Source organism: Otolemur garnettii, unplaced genomic scaffold (assembly GCF_000181295.1).
Source record: "Otolemur garnettii isolate 467f Iridium unplaced genomic scaffold, OtoGar3 scaffold00074, whole genome shotgun sequence".
In the NCBI taxonomy this organism is placed as follows: Eukaryota; Metazoa; Chordata; class Mammalia; order Primates; family Galagidae; genus Otolemur; species Otolemur garnettii.
The window spans coordinates 3531954-3554265 of record NW_003852469.1 but is presented as its reverse complement, the minus strand read 5'-3'; the positions used below and the strand labels follow the sequence as shown (position 1 = coordinate 3554265).

The 22312-nt window shown below is 43.6% G+C and overlaps 1 protein-coding gene and 1 long non-coding RNA gene across 3 annotated transcripts in view; one reads left to right on the top strand and one right to left on the bottom strand.

Moving 5' to 3' along the window:
- ADRA1A (adrenoceptor alpha 1A) overlaps window positions 1-22312 on the bottom strand; it is a 74122-nt gene that overhangs the window by 6596 nt on the left and 45214 nt on the right. The window contains exon 3 of one of the 2 annotated variants that reach the window (XM_023515526.1): window positions 4580-4971. In XM_023515526.1, the coding sequence (XP_023371294.1) occupies window positions 4580-4971 (392 nt within the window). Of the gene's footprint in view, window positions 1-3380; window positions 4972-22312 lie in introns of those variants that run through there. The other variant, XM_003793950.3, reaches the window with a different exon arrangement.
- Window positions 86-3649, top strand: LOC111726650. The gene is made up of 2 exons (XR_002774376.1): window positions 86-1622; window positions 1918-3649. It is a non-coding gene; the product is annotated as an uncharacterized LOC111726650 (long non-coding RNA).

Here is a 22312-nt window from a genome sequence, read left to right as displayed (position 1 = left end):
AACACTTTCCCCACAGTGACATTCTTAAGGTTCACATGCTTCACATACTCTCTGCAACTCCTGGTGAAATACCTAGAATCCATTCCCCTCTCTCTCTCAAAAGGGTGAGGGATGCTGTATTTATCCTCATTCATTTCTAACAGGGATGTACTTCCTAAAAGCGTCTGTGTTAACGGGAGTTGGTGATCAACAACTTCCATACGCCATCCAGCGTATTTCGTATCCTCAATTGCCTTTTGCTGTTCTTGACCGATGCAGCCTCTTGTGCGTTCCCTTATATGCCCATCTTCCCCCAACTTGCAAAATTTGTCCCTTTTGGAAGGTCTTAATAACATCCGTTATCCCCTAAAAAAATTGGTGCGGTGTGAGGGTTAGAATTGCAGGCACCAAACCCTTGCACAGATGACCTGCTCTTGAGTTGGGCTGGGTTGGGGATATGACAGCATCTTTGCCAAGGTTAACTTGTAGACAGAGCCCAAGGAAATAAAACATGAAAGGGTCTGGTATCCTCGGCATACCCATCCAAACTAGAGGACTTTTATCGCTACTCTTTATGAGGCAAGGGGGCTATGGAAAGTGCAAAGGCTTAGAGTTAGGGAGACCCAGGTTTGAATCACAATTCCTGCGTGGTTTGGGGCAAGTCCTTAACCTCTCTCAACCATCAGATTTTTTTTTGCAATTTTTGGCCAGGGCCGGGTTTGAACACATCACCTCCGGTATATGGGGCTGGTGCCCTACTCTTTGAGCCACAGGCGCCGCTCTCAACCACCAGATTTTCATCTCTAAAGTAGGAGTGGCAGAATTGCTATGAGATTTAAAAGTAATGGGTGCAAAATGCCCTGCAGATAGTTGCCTGGCACGCAGAAAAGTCTTAAGAGAATATTTATTCCCCCAAATGCGACTGGCTGCTGTAGATGGGCTAATCTAAGTGGGGATGGGAGAGTTAAAAGGCTGACTATCTTGGAGAGTGTTAGATATTCTGAGTGACTACAAGCAAAAGCAGTCTTGGGTGAGACCGGAGGGAGGCAAAGAGAAAAAAACAGTGATCAGAAAAATGCTTTTCTGAAATCCTTGCCAACAGTCCAGGAAAATCTTTGAATAATCAGAGTCAAAGTCTCTCTTAATACATGCGATCTGAATTGCAGAATAAACTCAGATTTCGCCTCTCCCGTACTGTTCCCGTTAATTTTTATGGTGTTTAGACAAGCCCAAAGCAAGTGCTTTTAATAACACGTTAGAGAAGACATTTTAACTACTGCCACTCTGGGTAAATTCCTCAAACTCCAAATAGAAGCTGTAAACACATGAGTATAAATATGACAATCATTTGTTTAGCTGCAGCAATTTTAGATCCTTTTTGGCACGCTTCAAGGTACAGAGATGTTTGTGGCTGAGTCAAAAGTAACTCAACTCTCACATTGTTCATCCCACATTGACTAAGTTTCGGGCGATAAATATCAACTTGGAGAACTGTCACGTTTGTACCCAATAATTGAGCTATGGGAAACGGAAAAATAAAGTTCAAAGTTTGCCTCCCTGGAGAGAGGGGGCTGGAGAAGAGGACAGCGGGCAATTATTTACGGATAGTTTTACACAGATACAATTGTCACGGTTTTTATCGGGTGACCAAAAGATTTTCTTTTTTTTTTTTTTTTTTTTTTTAGACGGAGCCTCAAGCTATCCCCCTGGGTAGAGTGCCATGGCATCATGCTCACAGCAACCTCCAACTCCTGGGCTCAAGCGAGTCTCCTGTCTCAGCCTCCCAAGTAGCTGGGACTATAGGCGCCTGCTACAATGCCTGGCCATTTTTTGGTTGCAGCCATCATTGTTGTTTGGCGGGCCAGGGCTGGGGATTCGAACCCGCCACCTTAGGTGTATGTGGCTGGCGCCTTAGCCGCTTGAGCCACAGGTGCCGAGCCGACCAAAAGATTTTCTAAGTTGTTTATTTTGATTAGATGTGGCATAAATGCCACACGTGCGGTGCTCCTAAACTTTCCCAGATTTGAAATTTAAATTTGTCTGTAAAGGTATTTACTGATCATCTGGAACACGGAACTCTTATTTTGCTGAAGAAAAACTATTAAACTATTACCATTCTTCCCAAGGGATGCTCTTGGAAGGGGGGAGGCAGGGAAAAGAGTGATTTTCTTATTCAGATCCTAGAAGAAGCACTTCTCAAACTGAATTTTCGTAGCAAGACAGAAAAAAAGTGGGCTTTGCACATTCAAGTTCTTCCTAGATGCCAGCCGCTACCCCATGTCTGGCAGAGCTGTTATAGGACATGCAGAGAGATCAAAAGAGTCCAAACATTCAGCCAACATCCAAAGGCCAGAATCCAAGTTCTGAAAACAGGGGTGCATATCTGTCTAGCCAATGAGAGGATGCTCTGTAGAAAAAGCCTGAGCAAACAGTCATCTTCAGGCTCCAAAGCAACCAGCAGCGAAACCCAATTCCACATGCAAACACACTCTCCACTGCAACGTGGAAGGAGACTTGCCTTTTGGAAGGATTTAAGGAAATGACCATCTTGCTGCAAGGGAAAGAAGAAAAAGAGGTGGAGGCAACTACCCTTGCCGTGAAGGTTACATAACAGCGATAGCCTGCGTGGAAATTCTTAGAGGAACTTATCCAGGTAGAAGAAAGAGGCTGTGGAAATGGCCAGTTGTTTTTACATCCGTGATTCTTACCAAGAATTATTCCCCAAACATAAATGCTATTTTAAATTCTTCTTGTGGAATGATAGGCAGATTTTAATTGTGACATACAGTTTACTAATCTTCATCCTTAGTAACGTACAGGTTGAGCATCCCTAATCCGAACATCGGAAATTCTCCAAGATGGTGCCACAAGTGGAAAGTTCCACACATGATTTCCTGGGACAGGTTGCAGTCAAAAGCAACCAAACCGTCTTTCGTGCATAAAGCTATTAAAATATTTTATAAAATTACTTTCAAAGTTACGTGTATAAGGCATATAGGAAACATAAATAAATTTGATGTTTAGTCTTGGGTCTCATCCCCAAGATAGCTCATTATGTCTATGCAGATATTCCAAAATTTGAAACACTCCTGGTCCCAAGCATTTTGGATAAGAGATACTCAACTTGTACTGAGTTATTGAGGTTTACCAAAATTTGGTATACATAAAGCAAAAACAGCATGTTTCCTATGGAATGTGGGAATTCTTTTTCCAGAATAAATAGGTTTCTGTCAAAAAATGTTTGCAAACTCCAGCTTTAGACAATTCTTTGGTGATCTATCAGTATCTATCCAAAGCTAAGCATTAATGTTTTTCAGAGTTCAGGGGGGATATACTTGGATCATAAGGCTCATTTCAACATGCTGCAGGCAAAGCTCATTCATTAGACAACACAAAGCAGGTGAGATGAAATGCAAGTCAATATTTTGCCTTTTAAAATATTAGTGCTGGATTTTCACAACAGAGTGCTGGAAAAGGTAAGCGATTTGCCAAGAAAGGCCCTCCTCAGCCACGTCAAAAGGACTCCAGGGTAGGTTGGCAGGTGGCATCTTAGCATGAAATTAACACTCACCCCACCCCCAAATCTTGATTTTTAAATATGTTATGGGAAGAAGCCTTCCTTCATTTGATCCTTGAACTGTTTAATGGATTTTGTCCCTAGTAGTTGAATTGAAAAAAAAAAACAAAAAACCCAAAACAACTCTCACATCTGCTGTCTTTCTTGGGAAAAGCCATATTCTCTTTGACGAGGTCTTTGAACACTCTCAAGACCCAAGAGCAGAAAATGTGCCTCTGTTATGCTCTGAGATATTATGCGTGCCACTCACTCTAGTCTTTAGAAGAAAAGGGGCAGAATCCAGTCCAAGTGCAGCAAAAGGTAAATCTTCTCACTGTCCAGTTTCACCCAAGCCAAGACACTGGCTGCATCGGAAGTGGTGGAGTCTTAAAACTTGCTCTAAAAATAAAGCGCCTGGATCTTGGCCACCATCTTAAAGCTCTTCCTCTCTAGGCCCTCTCCCCATAAATGTCAACTGTGGCTGTCAGTACATTTAGCCTGAAAATAAAATCCCCTCATTTCCATCAAGAAATAACTCCAAACTTAGAGGGCAAGCTCAAAATATTCATGATGAAATCATAATCCTATATTTATAGTCTTTTGGATTGCGCATGAAATTCTGTTTCCCAGGGTGGTTTTCATCAAAGCGGGCTGAGAGGATGACCGTGAGGGCATTAGCTGCAGGGGGATACTGTCCAGCATCTTCCTCAACCGGTCAGTTGCAAAGCATCCTCCCTCTTCCCTGCACCCCACCAGGTGGCTGATGAGCTGGGTCTCCCCGCTGCCCCAGTCTCAGAAGGTCCCCTTGTTTGATGGCCCTGTCTTGCCCTCCTGGAGAGTGAGCTGGCCTTCCGAGCAGGAAGTGGGGTAGGCACCTACGATTGTCCCCCCTTCCTCTGCACCTTCCCCGCCCTAGACTTCCTCCCCGTTTTCACTGAGGGAGATGGTGTGGACCTTAATGGTTGGAACTTGGTGGTTCTCTCCAAGGCTAGGGGTGGAGGGCCCCATGCAGCAGCAGACCTGTAGAAAGCTTTTGCTTCTCACCCGAGCTGTGGTGCAGGCTGATTGGTCTTTGTGTACTGTAATCCTGGCAGATCCACGGGGCACGGAAGAGAAAAGTTTCCATTCACAGACCCCATCGGTCTTGGAGATCCTGTAGAAAGTCTCTCCCGATCCCACCGGGAGGCGCACGGTGTCCTTGTGCTGCCTCTCCACGGCATGGGCATGGCTGGGCGCGTGGAGGGTGTAGCCCTGGGTGTGTTTTGAAGACTGCTGCCTGCGAAGACACTGGATCCTCAGGACGTTCTGAAAGGCCTTTTTGAACTCTTGACTGGAGCAGGGGTATATGATGGGATTGATGCAGCTGTTTAGGTAACCGAGCCAAAATACGATTTTAAAAACTGTTTCCGAGGGCTTGAAGTCGGGGAAGAAAGACCCTGGAAGAGAACACACAGATGTAGACAGTTTGTAAGACATCGGGACAATTGTCTAGGAAAACAACCACATGTATTTTTATGTCTTTAAGAAGTTTAAATGATTCCAACCCATTTGAGTTTTTCACACTTGACTGATAAGCTTTGTCATCTCCTCAAAGATCCTTCCTTCCTCTGTCTAAGTGAGGACCATCAATTTTGGGGTACCGATTTTTGGTATTAGAGTATCCCTTGATGGGTGCTGTGAAGGGTTAAAAAATGAAAACATGGAATTTAGACTGTGTCTGCATATGCAAATTGTCTTGCCTGAATTTAAAATAAATCAGAGCCCATTTAAATAATCCATAATCATATTCGGTTATCTGAATCCACCTTTTTTTCTCTGATGCAGTTTATATAGACAAAGCCTAAATTTTTTTTTTTTTTTTGGACCGGGGCTGGGTTTGAACCTGCTACCCCCTGTATATAGGGTGAGTGTCCTACTCCTTTGAGCCACAGGCACTACCCTCAACCTAAATGTTTTGAATCCCTTTCCTCTTGAATATCAGAGTTGTGTATTTTGATAAGAATTCCAAACGTACAAAATATTGGCATTGCCAACTTTTGGCCAGTGATTCTCAACCACTTCTCCTAGGTGGTGTTTTTTGATGGTACAGTCTGCTTCCCTTCTCAGTAGCCCCTGCTCATGCCCAAATACAGAGGGTGCCAAAAACAAGTATATACATTTTAAGAAAGGAAAAAACACATCAAAATTGTCATACACAATATATACCAATAGCAACATAATACAAGGCAAGTTTGACTTCTGCTCTAAGTGGTCGCCCTCAGTGTCCAGATACTTGTGAATGGAGTGAATTACAGTGAATTACAGTCACCACAGTGTCCACTTGTGTCCCTGACGTGCTGCCATTGTGGCTGGTTTTCTGTGGTACACCATGTCCTTTAAGGTCCCTCCTACTCACGCCCCCACTGTTGCATTTCCACAATGTTCTCAAATTTCAGGTCCCACTTTAAAAGGGTCTTGCTGTGCCTTTGCCATTTTCCTTGATTATCCTGCCTGTCACATGGTCACACTAGCATTCATTCCATTAATGCCATCTTTTGAGCAAACACCACACCACACATTGCTACCATAATTTAACTCAGCTTCAAAAAGTAATACAAGGATGATATCACTTAAAATGTACAGGCATGTTTTGGCTTCCCAGGTATCTGTCAATTGCTTGACATTCAGGGTCCTCCTGATCTAACCTGCTCTGTGACATTCTTGGTTATTATTCTTTTACTTTAGCCAGACTCACTATGTAAATTGTCTCCAAGTCACTGGTCATGATTTTGTCCCTCAAGTTGGGCTACTGTGTCTTCATTGCCCTCTCCTGTCTTCTCTTCCTTCCCAAGTCCCACCCATTGGTCTCACACAGCAGCAAATGGGCTTCAGATCTTTTCACACCCTACGTGGTGACTGTCACAGAGCTCTTGGCAGCAAAACCGTGGAGCCTTGAAGTGGGAACAATCCTAAGGATTATCTTACCTAATTACCTAATTTTCAAATTAAAAGTGCTTGTTAAAGAGATTTTCACAAACTTGATAGTGATATCCTGACAAAGTAACAGAAAGGAATTTAGAACTTCCAGTCCAATGTTCTTTATCCTCTGATCTTCAGACTTCTAGCAGTTTTCAGCAAAGGTCATTTATAAGTTATGAAACCCCAAATGTCCCTCCTCGTGCCAGTCCAAGATAACATTCAACTTCCCTTTCACCTCTACTTTTCTTTCTTCACTCTCAAATTCCTAATCCTTCTTCCATGGCTTTGTTGTCAGAGGTCTGTGAATACTTGATGGATTGACTATGGGTTAAGTCCCATTAGCCCTTTGGGCCTTGGTTTTCTTATCTGGAACTGGTTTAATGGTGGATAATTTCTTCTTCCCTCCCTCTCTCCCTCCCTCCCTCCCTTCCTCCCTTCCTTCCTTCCTTCTTTCCTTCCTTCCCTCCTTTCTTCTTCAAGGTCTCTTTCTGTTTCCAAGGTAGAGAGCAATGGCACCATAATAGCTCACTGCAACCTCAAACTCTAGGGCTCAGACAATCCTCCTGCCTCAACCTTCATGTGCACACCACCACACCCAGCTAATTTTTCTATTTTTGGATAGGATCTCATCATGTTGCTCAGACAGGTCTTGAACTCCTGGCCTCAAGCAGTCCTCCTGGCCTTGGCCTCCCAAAGTGCCAGGATTACTGGTGTGAGCCACCAAACCTGACCTCGAATGGGTTATTTTTAATGGCCCTACACAACATTTTTCTTTTGTTTCAGTCTATGGTGTTAATTTTGTGCCTTTCCTTTCCTCTCTGCTCTGTGGGCCTATCAGAGTCATGACAAATGGGTGGTGCTCTTAAAATCCACTCTGGCAAACATGCCGGAAAATTTAGGAGACGATCTCAAAAAATGTGAGCTGAGAGTAAACTCAAAAACCAAACACTAAAGAACCCAAAGAAGACAAAATAGCATGGTCATTGATGGGAGTGTTCCTTGGCTATGAAGCACACTCCCTCTTAGGTTCCACGTGTCTCAGAACACACAGACACACACACAGATTATGGGTGTAAAATGTGTTAAGTGAGAAAGTTCTAATCTTTAGCTTTAAAGCTTTTAATGTTGTGCTATCATTATAATAATGTTTACAGTCTTTGTGTGCCTGGTGGGAGCAAGGCACGGTGTTAACCCTTTTACATACAATCTGATCATTGTTAGTAACAGGAAGAGTTATATGACTCTTGTCAATATCCCCATTTATCCCCATTAGGGACTGTGCTTTCGAGGGTGAATAACACAACCAAGGTCACTCAGCTACGTAGTTAGAGGCTGAGCTGGGATTTGAGATTGGGCAGTCTGATTTCAAGGTTTGTGTTCTTCTATGGAATCTCCAAACATATTGGAATAATGCATCTCTTGGGAGAAAGGCTGGCATTTGGGGAGTGATGAAGTGTGCAGTTGGGGCCAGCTGAGTTGGAAAGACGCTTCTGTGAACCTCATCTGAGAGGGGGAGAAAATGGTGAATAATATCATTGGGAGTGGTGGTTTTGGGCAGAGGTGGTTAGTTCCCCCCCCAATCATCTCACATTATAATGCCCGTATATTGTCTGATATTTCTTCTTAATAGTGACAGTGACGAGATTAAAGGAACCCATTTCACAAAGGCCTGCCGGGGCTGGTGCTTAACAACTATAAGAATGTATGAGCCCAACATACCAGAAGCTACCTTGTCTGAAAATTTCTCTGCCCTGGAAATCAGCTAGGGAGGTAAGTGTATTTTCCTTATTTGAAGAATTTCAATTAAAAAACATCTCTGCTTGGTGTGGGCTGGGGGCACTGCCCACTTTTCCTGGGACCGTGGTTGCTGCTGTAAACGGTGGATGTGAATACTAATATGATTTGAGCGCCTTGGAATTTCCCACAATTCCTTCAAGGCCACTTATTCTGCTCACAGAGCCCGATTTTGCTCTCATAAATCTCAACATTTCCTTTAAGCCACCTCTGTCTTTCCCTGCCTGCCCCCTTAACTCCAGGCCTGGCCGACACAGAGCCAAGCTCCCGGGCTCTCTCTCTGCCGCAGTTGCATCTTCGAAGGCAAACACTGGCCTCTGTCCCTCTGTGTGCCCACTCCAAACACTCATTTCTTCCCTGGGGCTCAGGCACAGGGTGAGAAAGAAGGGTTGCTTAAAACTTATTAATAGAAAGACTCGAATGTCAGGTGGTGCCCAGCCTTAACCCTTCTCAGATATTTTCTTATTCAAGCAAATCTCTAGAGGTCAGCTTTTCAGACTGGGATTGGGAGATGTTTCTGGCTAGAGACCTTTCTGTAAATGACATTTGGTTGATCCCATTAAGTATCTGACAACACCTAGACATGTGCAAGCCTGGCACAGGTTGGCCCACTCCAGACCTGACAATTCAATGGGGCGGCAGGGGGCAGGTCACAGGATCCGGTTCTCCTTCTTGGAGTGTTCCTCTTCCCTTGGACGGGGAGCCAGGAGATTTTCTCTGAGCAGCTGCTGGTTGGCTGGGATTAGGAGAGATATTCATAGCTGCACTTCCACTGGGAATGTTCCAGAGTACGGGAAAAGACCTGGAAACGCTGTTTCTCTTCTTATTTATGTTATTCACATCCTTGGATCTCTTCCTTCCCTCCATGTTTCTTCTCCCAGGGAGGGGATTTTGAGCTGGGATCAGGCTTGGGGAAGAGCTTCCTGGTCCCAATCATCTTGCCTCTTCTCTGGCCAGACCTCCTCATTTGGGCACTCTCAGCTCCCAGCTGCCCACCACTTCTGTCCCCGCCTCCCTTTCTTCTCAGATCCCTTTCTTACTGTTGACTGAGGACACTTCCCAGGGTGAGGGACAGCTGGGGTATGCTCTGCCCAGGCCTCCACCCATGTCAGTGGAGTGCCGGGGCGGAGTCAGCCTGGTCTGGGGGAGAGTGCTCAGACACCGTCACTAGGTTGTGACCTCCATTTGAGCAGGTACCAGGCCACCTTTGCTCACTCATGGAGATCCAGAGCCCCGTGCAATGCTGCACTCATAAAGGCATTTGCCCGGTTTTTGCTGAATGGACGGCTGACCTGCCTGAATGACTGAATGAGTGAATGAATGACTGATTGGGTCTGATGAGTCTCCACCTCCCATGGTTCTGCCTCACTCTGTGGCTTGGTTTTCTTCTCGGCCTGACAGCTGTAGCCCCGTAGTCTCTCCCTGACCCTGCCCTCCTACTGTTGCCTCACCCCCTGGTTCACTGTTTCCATTCAATCTTCTGGTGTTTCCTGGTATTTCACCATCGCTTTTCTGGGCCGCATGATATGGTGGCTAACACTCTAGTTGCCTTCATCATGCTTCACAGGAAGAGCCAGACTCCAGAATCACCCACAGGAGAATAGGGGCCCTTACAGCTTTGATTGTTGCCGCTGTGTTTTGCTTAACAACCTCCGCCCAGATTCGGCTTTGAGAGAAGCCAACAGCTCCAGACTTAATTCCCAGAACACCTTGCCCTGCAAGTCAGGTCATCCTTGGCATATCAATTTTGTCTGGCTTAACTCTTAGACTTCGGAAAGTTCACAAACCCGAGGGTCTCTTCCTTTCTCTGAGTTTCTTCATCACTTGGTCTGCTCAGAGCTTCTGACTCTATTCTGACCCTCCAAACACCCTGACCAACTTCAGTGGGTCAGACTGAGATGGTAGAGCAGGTGTTTAGGGCCAAACACCATCATTCTCACCCTTGGGGAGCCCAAATCCTCACCTCCATCATAGAGGTCTCTAGATTCTAAGAAGTTGCAACTCATGATTTCAGGCAATACCTCTGTGTCTTGTCACTTGACACCCTATCCATTGGGACCATCTGACTTCATTTTTGATCTGGGGCCGATCTTGTGTGACTATGAGAGGACACCAGCAAGTTGTCACAGTGATGGCTCAGACACTAGAGTCACATTTTAGTTATGAAGTTACAGTCTAGTTTGCTCTCAGTGGCCCCGGTGCAAGAGAAAATAATTTTTCTGCCCATGTTGGTCTCCAATGTGAGTTTGCTTGTGCTACAGTTTACTCTAAAACCCAGTGAAAATAGGAAAGGAGTTGTTGAATTCCAACCCAGGTAGTCGGAAGGCTGTGGTGTTTCTACTTTTTCTCTGGATCAGGGTGACTGGGCTTGGAAGCTAGAAGCCACGAGTCAGACCTCTTGGTCCCAGCCTCAGAGGTCCTGGGCTTGATTTTTCCCTCCTGAAAGACCTGACATCTTAAAGGCAACTTTTAGAGACCCTAGGTTATGGAAACCTCTCAAACACACAAAAGACAGCAAGATTCCCTGTGACCCCCTTTACTGAACAAAAAATTATATGTTCAGGAAAAAGCTGCTGATGAAGAAGTCATCATGTTCTTTTATGGGCTGTTTCCTTAACAGTGAATCTCCTTTAATGGACCAGCTTATTTTTTAAACATTTCCGCTTTTTAAACATCAGCATTGACTCTCCCATTTAAATCATCTTCTTATCATCTCTACACAAAAGCTTTCCTCGATCACCCACTTCCAAAGAGGAACAGTCTTTACACTCACACCTGCTGGGGGACTTATCCCTCCACAGCGCACATCACAGTTTGTACGTTTTCTTGTTCACTTGTTTTCTTTGATTGTATCATCCCGCGGCACAGAGAGGGTTGCTCTCTAATGGTCGGGGCCCAGGCTGCCCCTCTTGCTGCATGGGAGGTCAGGGGAGGGACCCAACACAGTGTCTGATCAGAGAATGTGGACATGGTCCCTCCCCTTCCTTTGCCTCCAAACAGCCACCAGATCCCAAGATGCTTTCCTTCCGGGCACCGCCCACATTTGCCTTTCTTCTAGAGATGGTGGGGAGAAGAAAGGCAAATGTGGGTGGTGCTTAAAGCGGCATGAGTCATCTTTCCCTCCTGGGCCTCAGTTCCTTCCGCTGTCAAATTTAAGTTTTAGAACAGGCAATTGACACTACCCCTTCCTTTCTGTAAAAGTAAATGCTTTTAGAAAATGGAAGTAGCTGAAAGGGAAAAATAGGATTGTGTCAAGTGGAATGATGAAGGAACTGCGTGGGGAGGCGGCCAGAGGGGAATAGGGCTGGTTTTAGAAGGGAAGAGAACCCGCGATATTATTTGGGGGGGGGGTGGTGGTGCTTAGGGAGGACACTCTGATGACTGTCCTGGAGGTTTATTCTGAGCTTGCAGAATGAAGGGCTGGAGGAAAACCTAAGGGCTGCTGTCCTGAGGTGTGCCTGCAAAGGGCACCTTTCTGAAGTCCGGTGACCGTGACTCACATCAGGCAGGGGTAGGGTTTGCTCCCCTCCATGGAGGGCAGAGGGGTATGGTGGCTCTAGAACTCCTGTGCTCCTTGGTAACATGTGGGCTGCACTCATGCATATCTGGGGTCTAGGAGACTATGGAAGTGGTCATCTGGTCCTCTCCAAAGAGATGGGACAGAAAGAGAAGAAAACGGTGGAAACTGTGTGAAGAAATTTCGAGAAATAACTAAAAGAAGGGGAGGTTTTCAAGGGGCTCAGTGATGTCATTAAGGGAACCTCACACAGGTGTTTTGTACCAAGATATGTGTTGTGCATTATTGTTCAGTTGCCGATGAGGTCAAGTTCAAGCTCATCACCCTTGTCATTCAAAGCCTTTCATCATTTGGTTCCACCAATTCTATGCAACCTTCTCTTCCATTATTCATTCACTTTAACAAATGATTTACTCAGCACCTTCTCTGGGCCAGGCACCACTGTAGATTTACACAAGTTTCCTGGTCTTGGAGTTTACATCCTGTGAGTATCTCCAATAAATGTTTCTTGATTGAATTATGAACGTCTGACACCAAGGCTTTCTTCCTGCCACAGAAGAGTTTTCGCTGTAACTTTGTTAACCCCTTGAGGTGACTGACCTCAGCTCATGCGATTGTAGTTTTCTGATACTCTTTTCTCTGGGACCTGTCCCTATCTCCATGTATCTACTCAGACTTGAATGAGTTAGATTCTCGTTGTCCATCTTCAAGTCTGGGTTAAAAATCAAGCTAGTCCCCAATCCCTTCCTTTGGCACAGGCTGACTTGCTTCCTAGTAGCACTTACCACCATCTTCTATCCTTTGGTTATTTCTTTTTTTGTGGCTTTTCTTGAATATAAACTGCTTCAAGGTAGAGCTTTTTTGTGTTTTTATTTCACTGCTGTATTCTCAACAACCCCCAACAGTTTGTGGCATATAGCAGGCTCCCAACACTATCGCTGAACAGAAGCCACAGTCAAAGCTCACAATCCCAGGACTTCTTCTTCATTCATGTCTCAGCGATGAACACGATTCTCAATGAATGTTCCCAGAACCAACGGACGACACTGGTTGATGGGATGACATTTAGCGTAAGATGCCTGCTTCAGCGACTCACAGCTGGAAATACACTCTTAAATGGAGAAACAGAGCTTGTCTTAACTCACATTCTAAGACTTTATCTTCTCCATCTTTAAGACATTCATATTTACTAAAAAACAAGAGCATTCTCTGGATAATTTTATGCCACTAAGAGGCAGGCACTTCATAGAACTTTTACTTCCAGTACTTATAAAGATATTTTATAGGGTCCTGGAGGAAGAGTTGGAGCCTGTGATTAAGAGGCAATGGCCAGAATCTCTTCTCATATTTGTGGGTCATGCATCCAAGGCCAAACATCGTAAATCTGAAGCAGAGACATGAGAGGCCAAAATTGATCTCCCAAGGAGGAAGTGTATGTTCTTCTCAGGGTGATGTTCCTTCACATGTAGCTTAAAGTCCTAGGCATATTCAAGTCTGATTGTTGCCAGCACAGACATGGGTGAGGTGGCTCATGCTTGTGTAGAGAAAGCCAGACAGGGGAGTGGGCAGATGGATTTTGGGTGCTGAGTCATTGTAAAGATGCTTAATCTGAATCCAGAGGATTCAGAGAACTACTTGGACTACTTAGATATACCAGGTCCTCTCGATGGCCACAGGTGGCCTTAGATACTGGAGTCATCCTCTAGCAGAATCCTCTAGCTCTGAGTAAAGTAAGAGTAAGAAGGACACTTTGCTCTCCACCCTCAACCCCCTGCACACCCCTCCTCTGCCGGGATTAAGCTGGCGATGGAGATTATTTGCAGATCTCTGCTCCCACCCCCCAGCTGCTGAGGTAAACAGCCCTAGGCTTGATCCCAGCTAGACCACCATAGGGTCTGACCTCCGTCAAATGTGGGTAGCATTCAAATGGAGGTAACAAATACATATAGGAATTTTAATAGCCTATTTAAAACCACAAAATGTCTTTTGGGGAGCTATAATAGGGTTTCTAAGTATAGGTCTGCAGACCAATTTTAAAACTGCAGAAAAAGATTAGGGGCAATTTCCTCCTTCATTTTAAAAGGCAATAGAGTACAGCACTGTTTTGATGATAGACACTTTGAAGACAAGAATTAGCCACGCCTCCATCTTTCATAATAAATGCCATGTTTAGAAAGCTCAGCTTTGCTTGCGGGGGACATGCTCACTCTTTTCAAACTTAACCAGGGCTTCTGTAGCCTCAGCTGAAAACTGTCTGGTACTTTCCCTGGGAGAACAAGGTTAGAGCAGCTGCTCTGTTTTGAACTTGGTCCCGATGAATCTCAAATCTCTATTCCTAGACCATACCTGGTTCTCGAGCTCCAGTGCTGCATACACAACCATTACTAGCATCTCTCCTGATGTTTTCAGAGCAGCTCATCCCCAAACCAAACCCACCACTTCTAACAAGACCTACTCTTTCTTCTCTGCTACCTCCTCAGCAAATGGCAGCTTTCTTTCTTTGTTACAACCAGAAACCCATTATCATTTCAACCCTTCACTCCCCAACTCCCTCCATGACCATCCAATCACCTAGTCTTGACCATGGAAACTTCATTCGCTTGTGACTGTCCCTACTGGGTCACCACTATACCTGGCTAAGCCCTTCACTGGCCAAAGAGGAGATCATGTCAGGTGCAGAAAGGATTCACGAAGGATTAATAATCACCATCAGGACCAGTAAACAAGGTGTTTCCAATCCTTAAGTTCTAAGATGCTGGAAGTTCTAAAGTTCTAAAAGAGAACTTTATTGATTAGCTTTGAAGGAAGCTAAATAGCAACCTTCTTATTTTGAAAATTGGTCAATAACTAAAGAATCAAGCAGACATCCTCTCTTATAAAATCTGTACCTCAGTTAGTCAGATGGTTGATGAGTGAAAGTTACTCCCTAGAGATGTTTTCCAGCTAATAACAAAAAATCTAATTAAAATAGGTGAAAAATTAGAATAGACACTGGCATAGGAAGATATATAAATGGCCAATCAGGACATGAAAAGATGCTCACCATTACTGGTCGACAGGGAAATGGAAATTAGAAGCTGATGAGACAACTATTACACGCGTACCACAATCTCCACAAAAGAATATTTGGGGAGTTTCCTTAAAAGTTGGACATGTATGGCATAAATGTATTTATGATCCATGTATGAATGACTTAATAAAAAAAATAAAAAAGAAAATAAAGAAAAGTTGAACATGTATCTATCATATGACTCACACATTTTTCTCCTTTGATACTTACTTAGGAGAAATGAAAATATGTGTACGAGGGCATGTATGTGACTGTTCAAAAAAGCTTCTGTATTTGTTATAGCTCAAAAGTAGACACAGTCTAAATTTTATCACTAGGAGAAAGTAGGAAAGCTTAAACCTATTACTCTAGAACAGAAAGAAGGACTATTGGTATATGAAACTTGGATGCAGCTCAGAGTCATCATAGTGAATGAAAAAGGAGGCAAAAAGGCCCATACTGCATAATTCATCCAGGTAGGATTCTAGGAGTTGCAAACTCATCCATAGGATAGTCAACAGGTCAGTATTTGCCTGGGGACAGAAGTCAATAATTCCATGGCTTTCATGAGTGTTGGCATTGTGCTCTCAGTGAACAATCATATAACATGAAAAATCAATCTCTAAACTCAAAGTTTGGAGTCTAATTCCAGAATGACACTGGTAGCCTCTCCGTGTCTGCCTGGAAGAACATGTGATACTTCAGAAGACAGCTGTGTCAGAGATCAAAGGAGATGACGTGTGAAAAATAATAGCCATTATAAGGTCTGATAGAAATTTAATTTATTCTTATTGTGCATTATTAACAGCTAGAGAGAAGCCATGAAATTGGAATTTCATGGCTCATCAGTGGGAGCAACCATGGGTTTGCATCAAAATCGGCAGTGTCACCCCCCATATACACACACGTGCACAGGTTCCAAAGATGTTGATTCTTGAGATCACAGGCGTAGCTCTGAAATTCTTTCCTAAAGCCATTGGTGATCTGGAAGCTCATTTTAGGCTGGGAATCAAATCCTGAAAGATCAGTTGGATGGTGCCCCACTGTGACCACTGACCACAGAGCTCCAATGTCTGTCTCCCTGGCTCTTCACTTTAAGTCACGTTCCTTGTTTGTTCTGGACAGTCTCAATTTATGACAGTGGTCTTGGCACAATTATCATTAATGCTTTCTTTCATGAAGCGTGTTGTCAGCTGGACAATTATATTGAGTTAATATTTACCAGTTAGGGTCTACCAGGTCTATGTATCTTTCCACTTTAAAGATAAGGTGAATCACCTATCTGTGGGACTACTGGGTCACTTGAAGAACAGAGACCCAAAATTCAGCTAACATGAGATCACTTAGCATCTGCTCACCACGTGCCCGGCCCTTCCTAAATGTCTTCCATGTATTATCTTGTATAATTTTCTGAAAGTGCGTGTAGTACGATAATACTTTTGTATTAAAGATTAGGAAACATTAAGAGGCTAAGCAACTTGCCCAAGATCATGCAATGAGTGAGGAGAGGAAGGGAACTTGAACTCTGGCACCCTGGTGGCTCTGACGCTCATGCTCTTCCTCCACACAGAGCGTCTTACCAGGGGCAGCTGTCTCCTCTTGTTCACAGAACAAGCTGCCATGTCTACAGAATAGTTTTCTTCCTCTGCAGGAAGAGAGAAAGCCCCTATCATGCTCCCATTTGGGCCCTCTGCTGTCCCTCGCTCCAGGCAAGCCCCACTGTGGGGTCTAGCACTGCCTTATTAACTGGGTCACCTTTCATACTACCTCTTGTGTATCTATCAGTTAATTTCCCCTATAGCCTTTTATTCAGACAAAGTGGAACAGGCCCCAGAAGCTAAGTAGTTAGGCCCAAGCAGTATTTTTTTTAATTGAATGCTGCCTTCCATTTGTTCGTGCAGTATAATCAATAAGAGTGCAAGAAGCCCTTTATCTAGTTTATAGTGGACTTAGGTGGGAAAAAAAGAGCACAATTCAAGTTTTCTGTGACTCCTGGATCAGTTGTAATGGAATGTAAGGGCAATGCCAGAGCCGGATAAAAATAGAAACTCCCCAGTGTCCGGACTCCTCTCCAGATGGGCTGTGGGAATGCAGATAGTAGCTCACGGCTAAGGAGGGTCACTGTTAATTAGCAGGAAGATGTGCCTCTCACCAGGTAGTAAATGAAATGGCGTATAGTTTCAAGTGGAACCTCTGAGATTGCCAGAGAATCCCTGTTGCTTGCTAAGCCTTATTCTGTCTTCATTGAGAGTCCAGTCATTATGTAAAACTGTCACACACCTTGAAGGAAGAAACGAGAGGGGCAGGGCAGTGGCCCTTGCTAGGAGTGGCCTCAGAGAACATCCTAGACAAGAAGCAGAACTAGCTGTGATCTGCAGAAAGGACACGTGACATTCCAGACTCTGCTTAGGAGAAGTAGGCCAAGAAGCAGGGGCGAGATCACCCCCGCAGCACACCAGGGTGGGTCAGGCAGAGGCCCAGGCTAGGATGGGCTGCATCCTTGCTGAGGCCTACTTGGCTTGACTTTGGCTGTGTCCATAAAGTCAAGTTTACATGGAAAAAGGCTACCAAAATAAATGTGCTTGATGAGCGAGCTTACTAAAATCTCAGACGCCCTTGGCTCATCAAGGTTCTTCCCAGTAGACACTGTCTTATTTGTCACTATACCCTTAGCACCTGCCATGATGCTGGGCATATGGTCTGTGCTCAGTAACTGTTGAGTTCATCTCTGCCGTATAATTAAAGTGGGCATTTCTGATCTCCCTTTCCACTATTCCTCAAACTTTATACCACAGCCAATTTGAACTGTCCAAATATGCCTATTAGCCTTCCTGACTTGGATTATGCCATTCTCTTTGCTTGGACTATTCTTTCCTCATCTCCTCTGTGCGATTCTGGTCACATACTGAATATCCAATAGTTTCCAAGGCCTGGCACCTCTGAGAAGTGTTATTTGATTATCCTAGAAACACCGAGGCCCCAAAGAAAGCTAAGAAAATGGAAAAAGAATCCTGGTGTCTTAGATCCCATGAGCCTAGAAAGAGTAGAGACTCTAAGATTGGGAATTATGAATTCTATTTAGCAGTGAGCCATGGCACCCTGCCCTGGGAGCCTGGAATGACCCTGGCCCTACAACTTTATTGGAGAATAAGAAGGATCCCACAGAATAATAGACATAATAACCAGGTATAAAAGCACAAAATTGTATATATTTTAGGGAAGTATTTACTGTACTTATATTCAATTAAGTAAACATGTGTTAAGCTCTTGACTTTCCTATACACTGGGCAATGCACTATAAATGAAATGGTCTCTTCCCTACCAAGGGCTGAGAAAGAATTATGGACAGTGATTTATCCTCAGTAAATACATAATGCTGTCACCTACTCACACGAAGATGAAAGAGTGACAGTCTTAGACATGGCTGACCTCTTCAAATAGTTTGCTAGATAATTTTAGCGAAGTCCTTCAAGCAACTCAATCCTTAGATGTCCTAGAACAGTCATAGAACTTTTTTCTCCAATTATTATACCTTGTCCTGTGGCTCAGTTTGCAATTTTTATCACAGCCACGGAACTCTGGTGCTAAGAGTTCTTGAAATCTGGCCATGCCCATGACTTCCTGCCTTTCCCTTCACTGAGCTCCACTGGCTTGCATGCTTTTTTTTTGTTGTTGTTGTTGTTGTTAACTCTCAATTCTTTAATAAACTCAGAGGTCAAGTCAATAAATCCAAGACTGTGACTAACTTGTAGTCATCACAAGCATCAAAACAATTTTTATAAAAGGATCATCATTCAAGGTCTAATAATTCAGGCAAATTCCAGTGTGGGTTAATTTCATGCTGCATTTCTGAATTCCCACTGCAGTTCCTACTGGATGCCATCACGATTACTGATTTTTTTTTCTTGCTTCATCCTAAGTTGGTGACAGGCAACAACCCTAAAACCTCAGTCCTGTTGCACTAGGGAGAGAGGCCACACGTGTACCCTGAATGAGACCATCTGCGGGGCTCTACCAGCAGTGAGCTCAGTAAGGAAATGGTGGAGAATTTTCCAAGCATCTCTCCCGCTCAGTGAAAGGTAGTGAGTATTTATGGGGTGAACCAAAATAACTTAAAGAAGGCCAGCTCTTGTGAACATCGCACCACTAAGTCACACTGGGGAGGTAGCTCTGGCATATTCCAGGTTAAAATATGCCTGGAGAGTTTGCTTGTAGAAAATTAACTAGTTCATCAGAGATTAGCACAGAGACTTCAGAGGAGGCCAGAATCCATTTTTCAAGTCCATCCCCCAACCTCAACATGCCCCCTCCCATAGAATCATATATGGCCAAACACATCTTTGTTCCTTGAACAGCAGGTTTTATTTTTATTTTTTGCAATTTTTGGCCAGGGCTGGGTTTGAACCCGCCACCTCCAGCATATGGATCCGGCGCCCTACTCCTTTGAGCCACAGGGGCTGCCTCTGGAACTGCAGGTTTTGCAATCACTTTTTTTTTTTTAAATTTACTTATTTGTTTTATTAAATCATAGCTGTGTACATTAATGCAATCACAGGGTACAATGTGCTGGTTTTATATACAATTTGAAATATTTTCATCAAACTGGTCAACATAGTCTTTGCGGCATTTTCTTAGTTACTGTGTTAAGACATTTATATTCTACATTTTCAGTAACATTATGGGGCCGGTCTCTCTTAAGTACGATTGGGAAGAAGCTGACACCTCTGTTTGTCATCTTTAGTCTTTCCTTTCTCAGCCTACTCCCCAAACTTTCTGCCTCGCTGAACTTCCTTCTCACAAAGAAGGAAATTAATGAAGACCCCAGTTGGAAGCAAACTTGTAGCTGAAAGGGATCTTGACTCCCCTCGCATCCATCTATCCAACCAGCTGTCCATCAGATGCTTGCCTTTGTCCCCAGGCCAGTCTCTTACACTGTGGACACCCAATGGGTTTGATTCTTCCCAGTGACTGGAACATTAAAAGCCAAGCAGCCTTCTCATTTCTGACAAAGCAATGAAGTTACCACATTAGGGGGTAACCAACAGGTAATTTTAAAAAGTTGACGTTCTTTTATTATTCTCATTGCTTTATTCCCCACTGCTACAACATTATTTTCAACCACTGGAAAAATACGGTACTAAAAACAAAAGGCAATTTCATCTGGAAAGGTCTTTTAAGACTGGACTTAAAAACCTGGATAATGTTGGCTCGACCCTGTGGCTCAAGCAGCTAAGGTGCCAGCCACATATACTGAGCTAGCGGGTTCGAATCTAGCCCAGGCCTGCGAAACAACAATGATGGCTGCAACCAAAAAAAAATAGCCAGGCATTGTAGTGGGTGCCTGTAGTCCCAGCTACGTGGGAGGCAGAGGCAGGAGAATCACTTGAGCCCAGGAGTTGGGGGTTGTTGTGAGCTGTGATGCCATGGTACTCTACTCAGGGTGACAGCTTGAGGCTCTGTTTAAAAAAAAAACACACCTGGAATAATGTGAAGGATGATGGTGAGCGCTGACATTGTTCTATCTGACTTGGAGCAGGAGGAATATTTCTCTGCAAGTAATGGGGTCCAGAAAGGCCAATCCCATCACCCTTGGGTTGCAGTCTGGGGCCCATGGATGTGTTTGGTTTGGCCGGCACAATATATTTAAAATAATGAATTGTGGCTAGGTGTGGTGGCTCAGGCCTATAATCCTAGTACTCTGGGAGACCGAGGCTAGTGGATTGCTTGAGCTCAGGAGTTTGAGACCAGCTTGAGCAAGAGTGGGACCCCCCCCATCTCTAAAGATAAAACTAGCTGGGCGTTGTGCTGGGCACCTTAAGTCTCAGCCACTCGGGAGGCTGAGGCAAGAGGATCGCTTGAGCCCAAGAGTTTGAGGTTGCTGTGAGCTATGACACCACAGCATTCTACCCAGGGCAATAGAGGAACACTGTCTCAAAAAAAACAAAATAAAATAAAATAAATAAAAATAAATAAGAAATTAGTTGCCAAATTTTAAAATTAGACAATTTCACATAACATTTGAGTCTGGCTTATCTTAACAAAAGGAGGGTATTTAATGATCATAATCTTTTTTTCCTCAGCTTTCTAAGACTATCTTTGGTGATTACTATTTCTTATGTTAAAAAACAAAAAACCCAAAAAACCTTCTGGAATTGAATGCTTTCTTCCATTTAGTCTTAGTAATTTTTCTTCTGTTAAATAATTTAAATGAAAAATATAAAAATAAAAAAAATCCTGAATCAAGAACTAAAGATAGTCCAAAAATTATATATAATATATATAAGGAATACATATGATCTGTCTCATAATTCTCTTTCTCTCTGTTCATTCCCTCATCCACTTATCTTTTCATTTACAGCGATGTATATATTTGTTTTGGCCAAATGATAATGGTGGTTATTTTTCAATGGTGCGATTTTAATTTTAACTCTTTTTTTTTTTGTATTTTTCTACGGTACTTGAATTTTTATATTCAGCACATATCATTCTCATGATCAATAGTCCTTCTCATTTAAAAAAGTTCCTTACAATTAAGATACGTCTCCGCTTTTATGTATTTATTTATTTATTTTTTGCCAGAGCTGGGTTTGAACCCGCCACCTCTGGCATATGGGGCCAGCCCTGCTCCTCTGAGCCACAGGCGCTGCCCTCTTCTTTTATCTTTTGAAGTGAACTTCTAATGAATGTGATTAAGTGAAATCTAAGTTAATGGTGAATTTAATTTTTCAGATAATAAGAAAAGTTTCAAAATCTGAGCTTCCCTCTTGTAGAATCTACCAACCCTTATGTATTTAGTTCTCTTTACTAATTTAGAAAAACATGCATTTTATTTACTTTACTGGTCAATATCATCTGGACATACAAGCCAAAATATAAAAAGATCCCCACCAACAAATTCTCACCGAAGCATACTGGATTAAGGGTTATGGTTAAATATAGTTATCTTAAATGGGCACTTAAAAATCACACGAAGATTATCCTTTCTGGAAATAGGGCAATCTGGAACCCTGGAAGATCTTTTACAAGAGAACATCTAGACACACTGGGAAAGTTAAATAAGCTCCTTTTCACATGCAGGGTTAAGCTTGCAAGATAGTGAAAGAATTCTTCAAGGCACAAAGGCCACAGGTAACTGAAACCAAAGCATTAATGTGACACTGATCGCGAGGTGCTTAAGGGCATTTGTCGATCATCACAATCAAGAGATGGGGGTTTCAGGAACCACATCAAGACAGAGGATGAGCTCTTGGGCTTACATAAGGTTGGGGGTGGGTATAAACTGGTTTCCCTGCCTGCAAGCTGGAACCTTAAAGGGATAGGCCTTCAACAAAAAGCCTAGGATGACTTGGCTGGGTGCAGTGGTTCACACCTGTAATCCTAGCACTCTGGGAGGCCAAAGCAAGTGGATGGCCCGAGCTCAGGAGTTCAAGACCAGTCAGAGCAACAGCGAGACACCCCC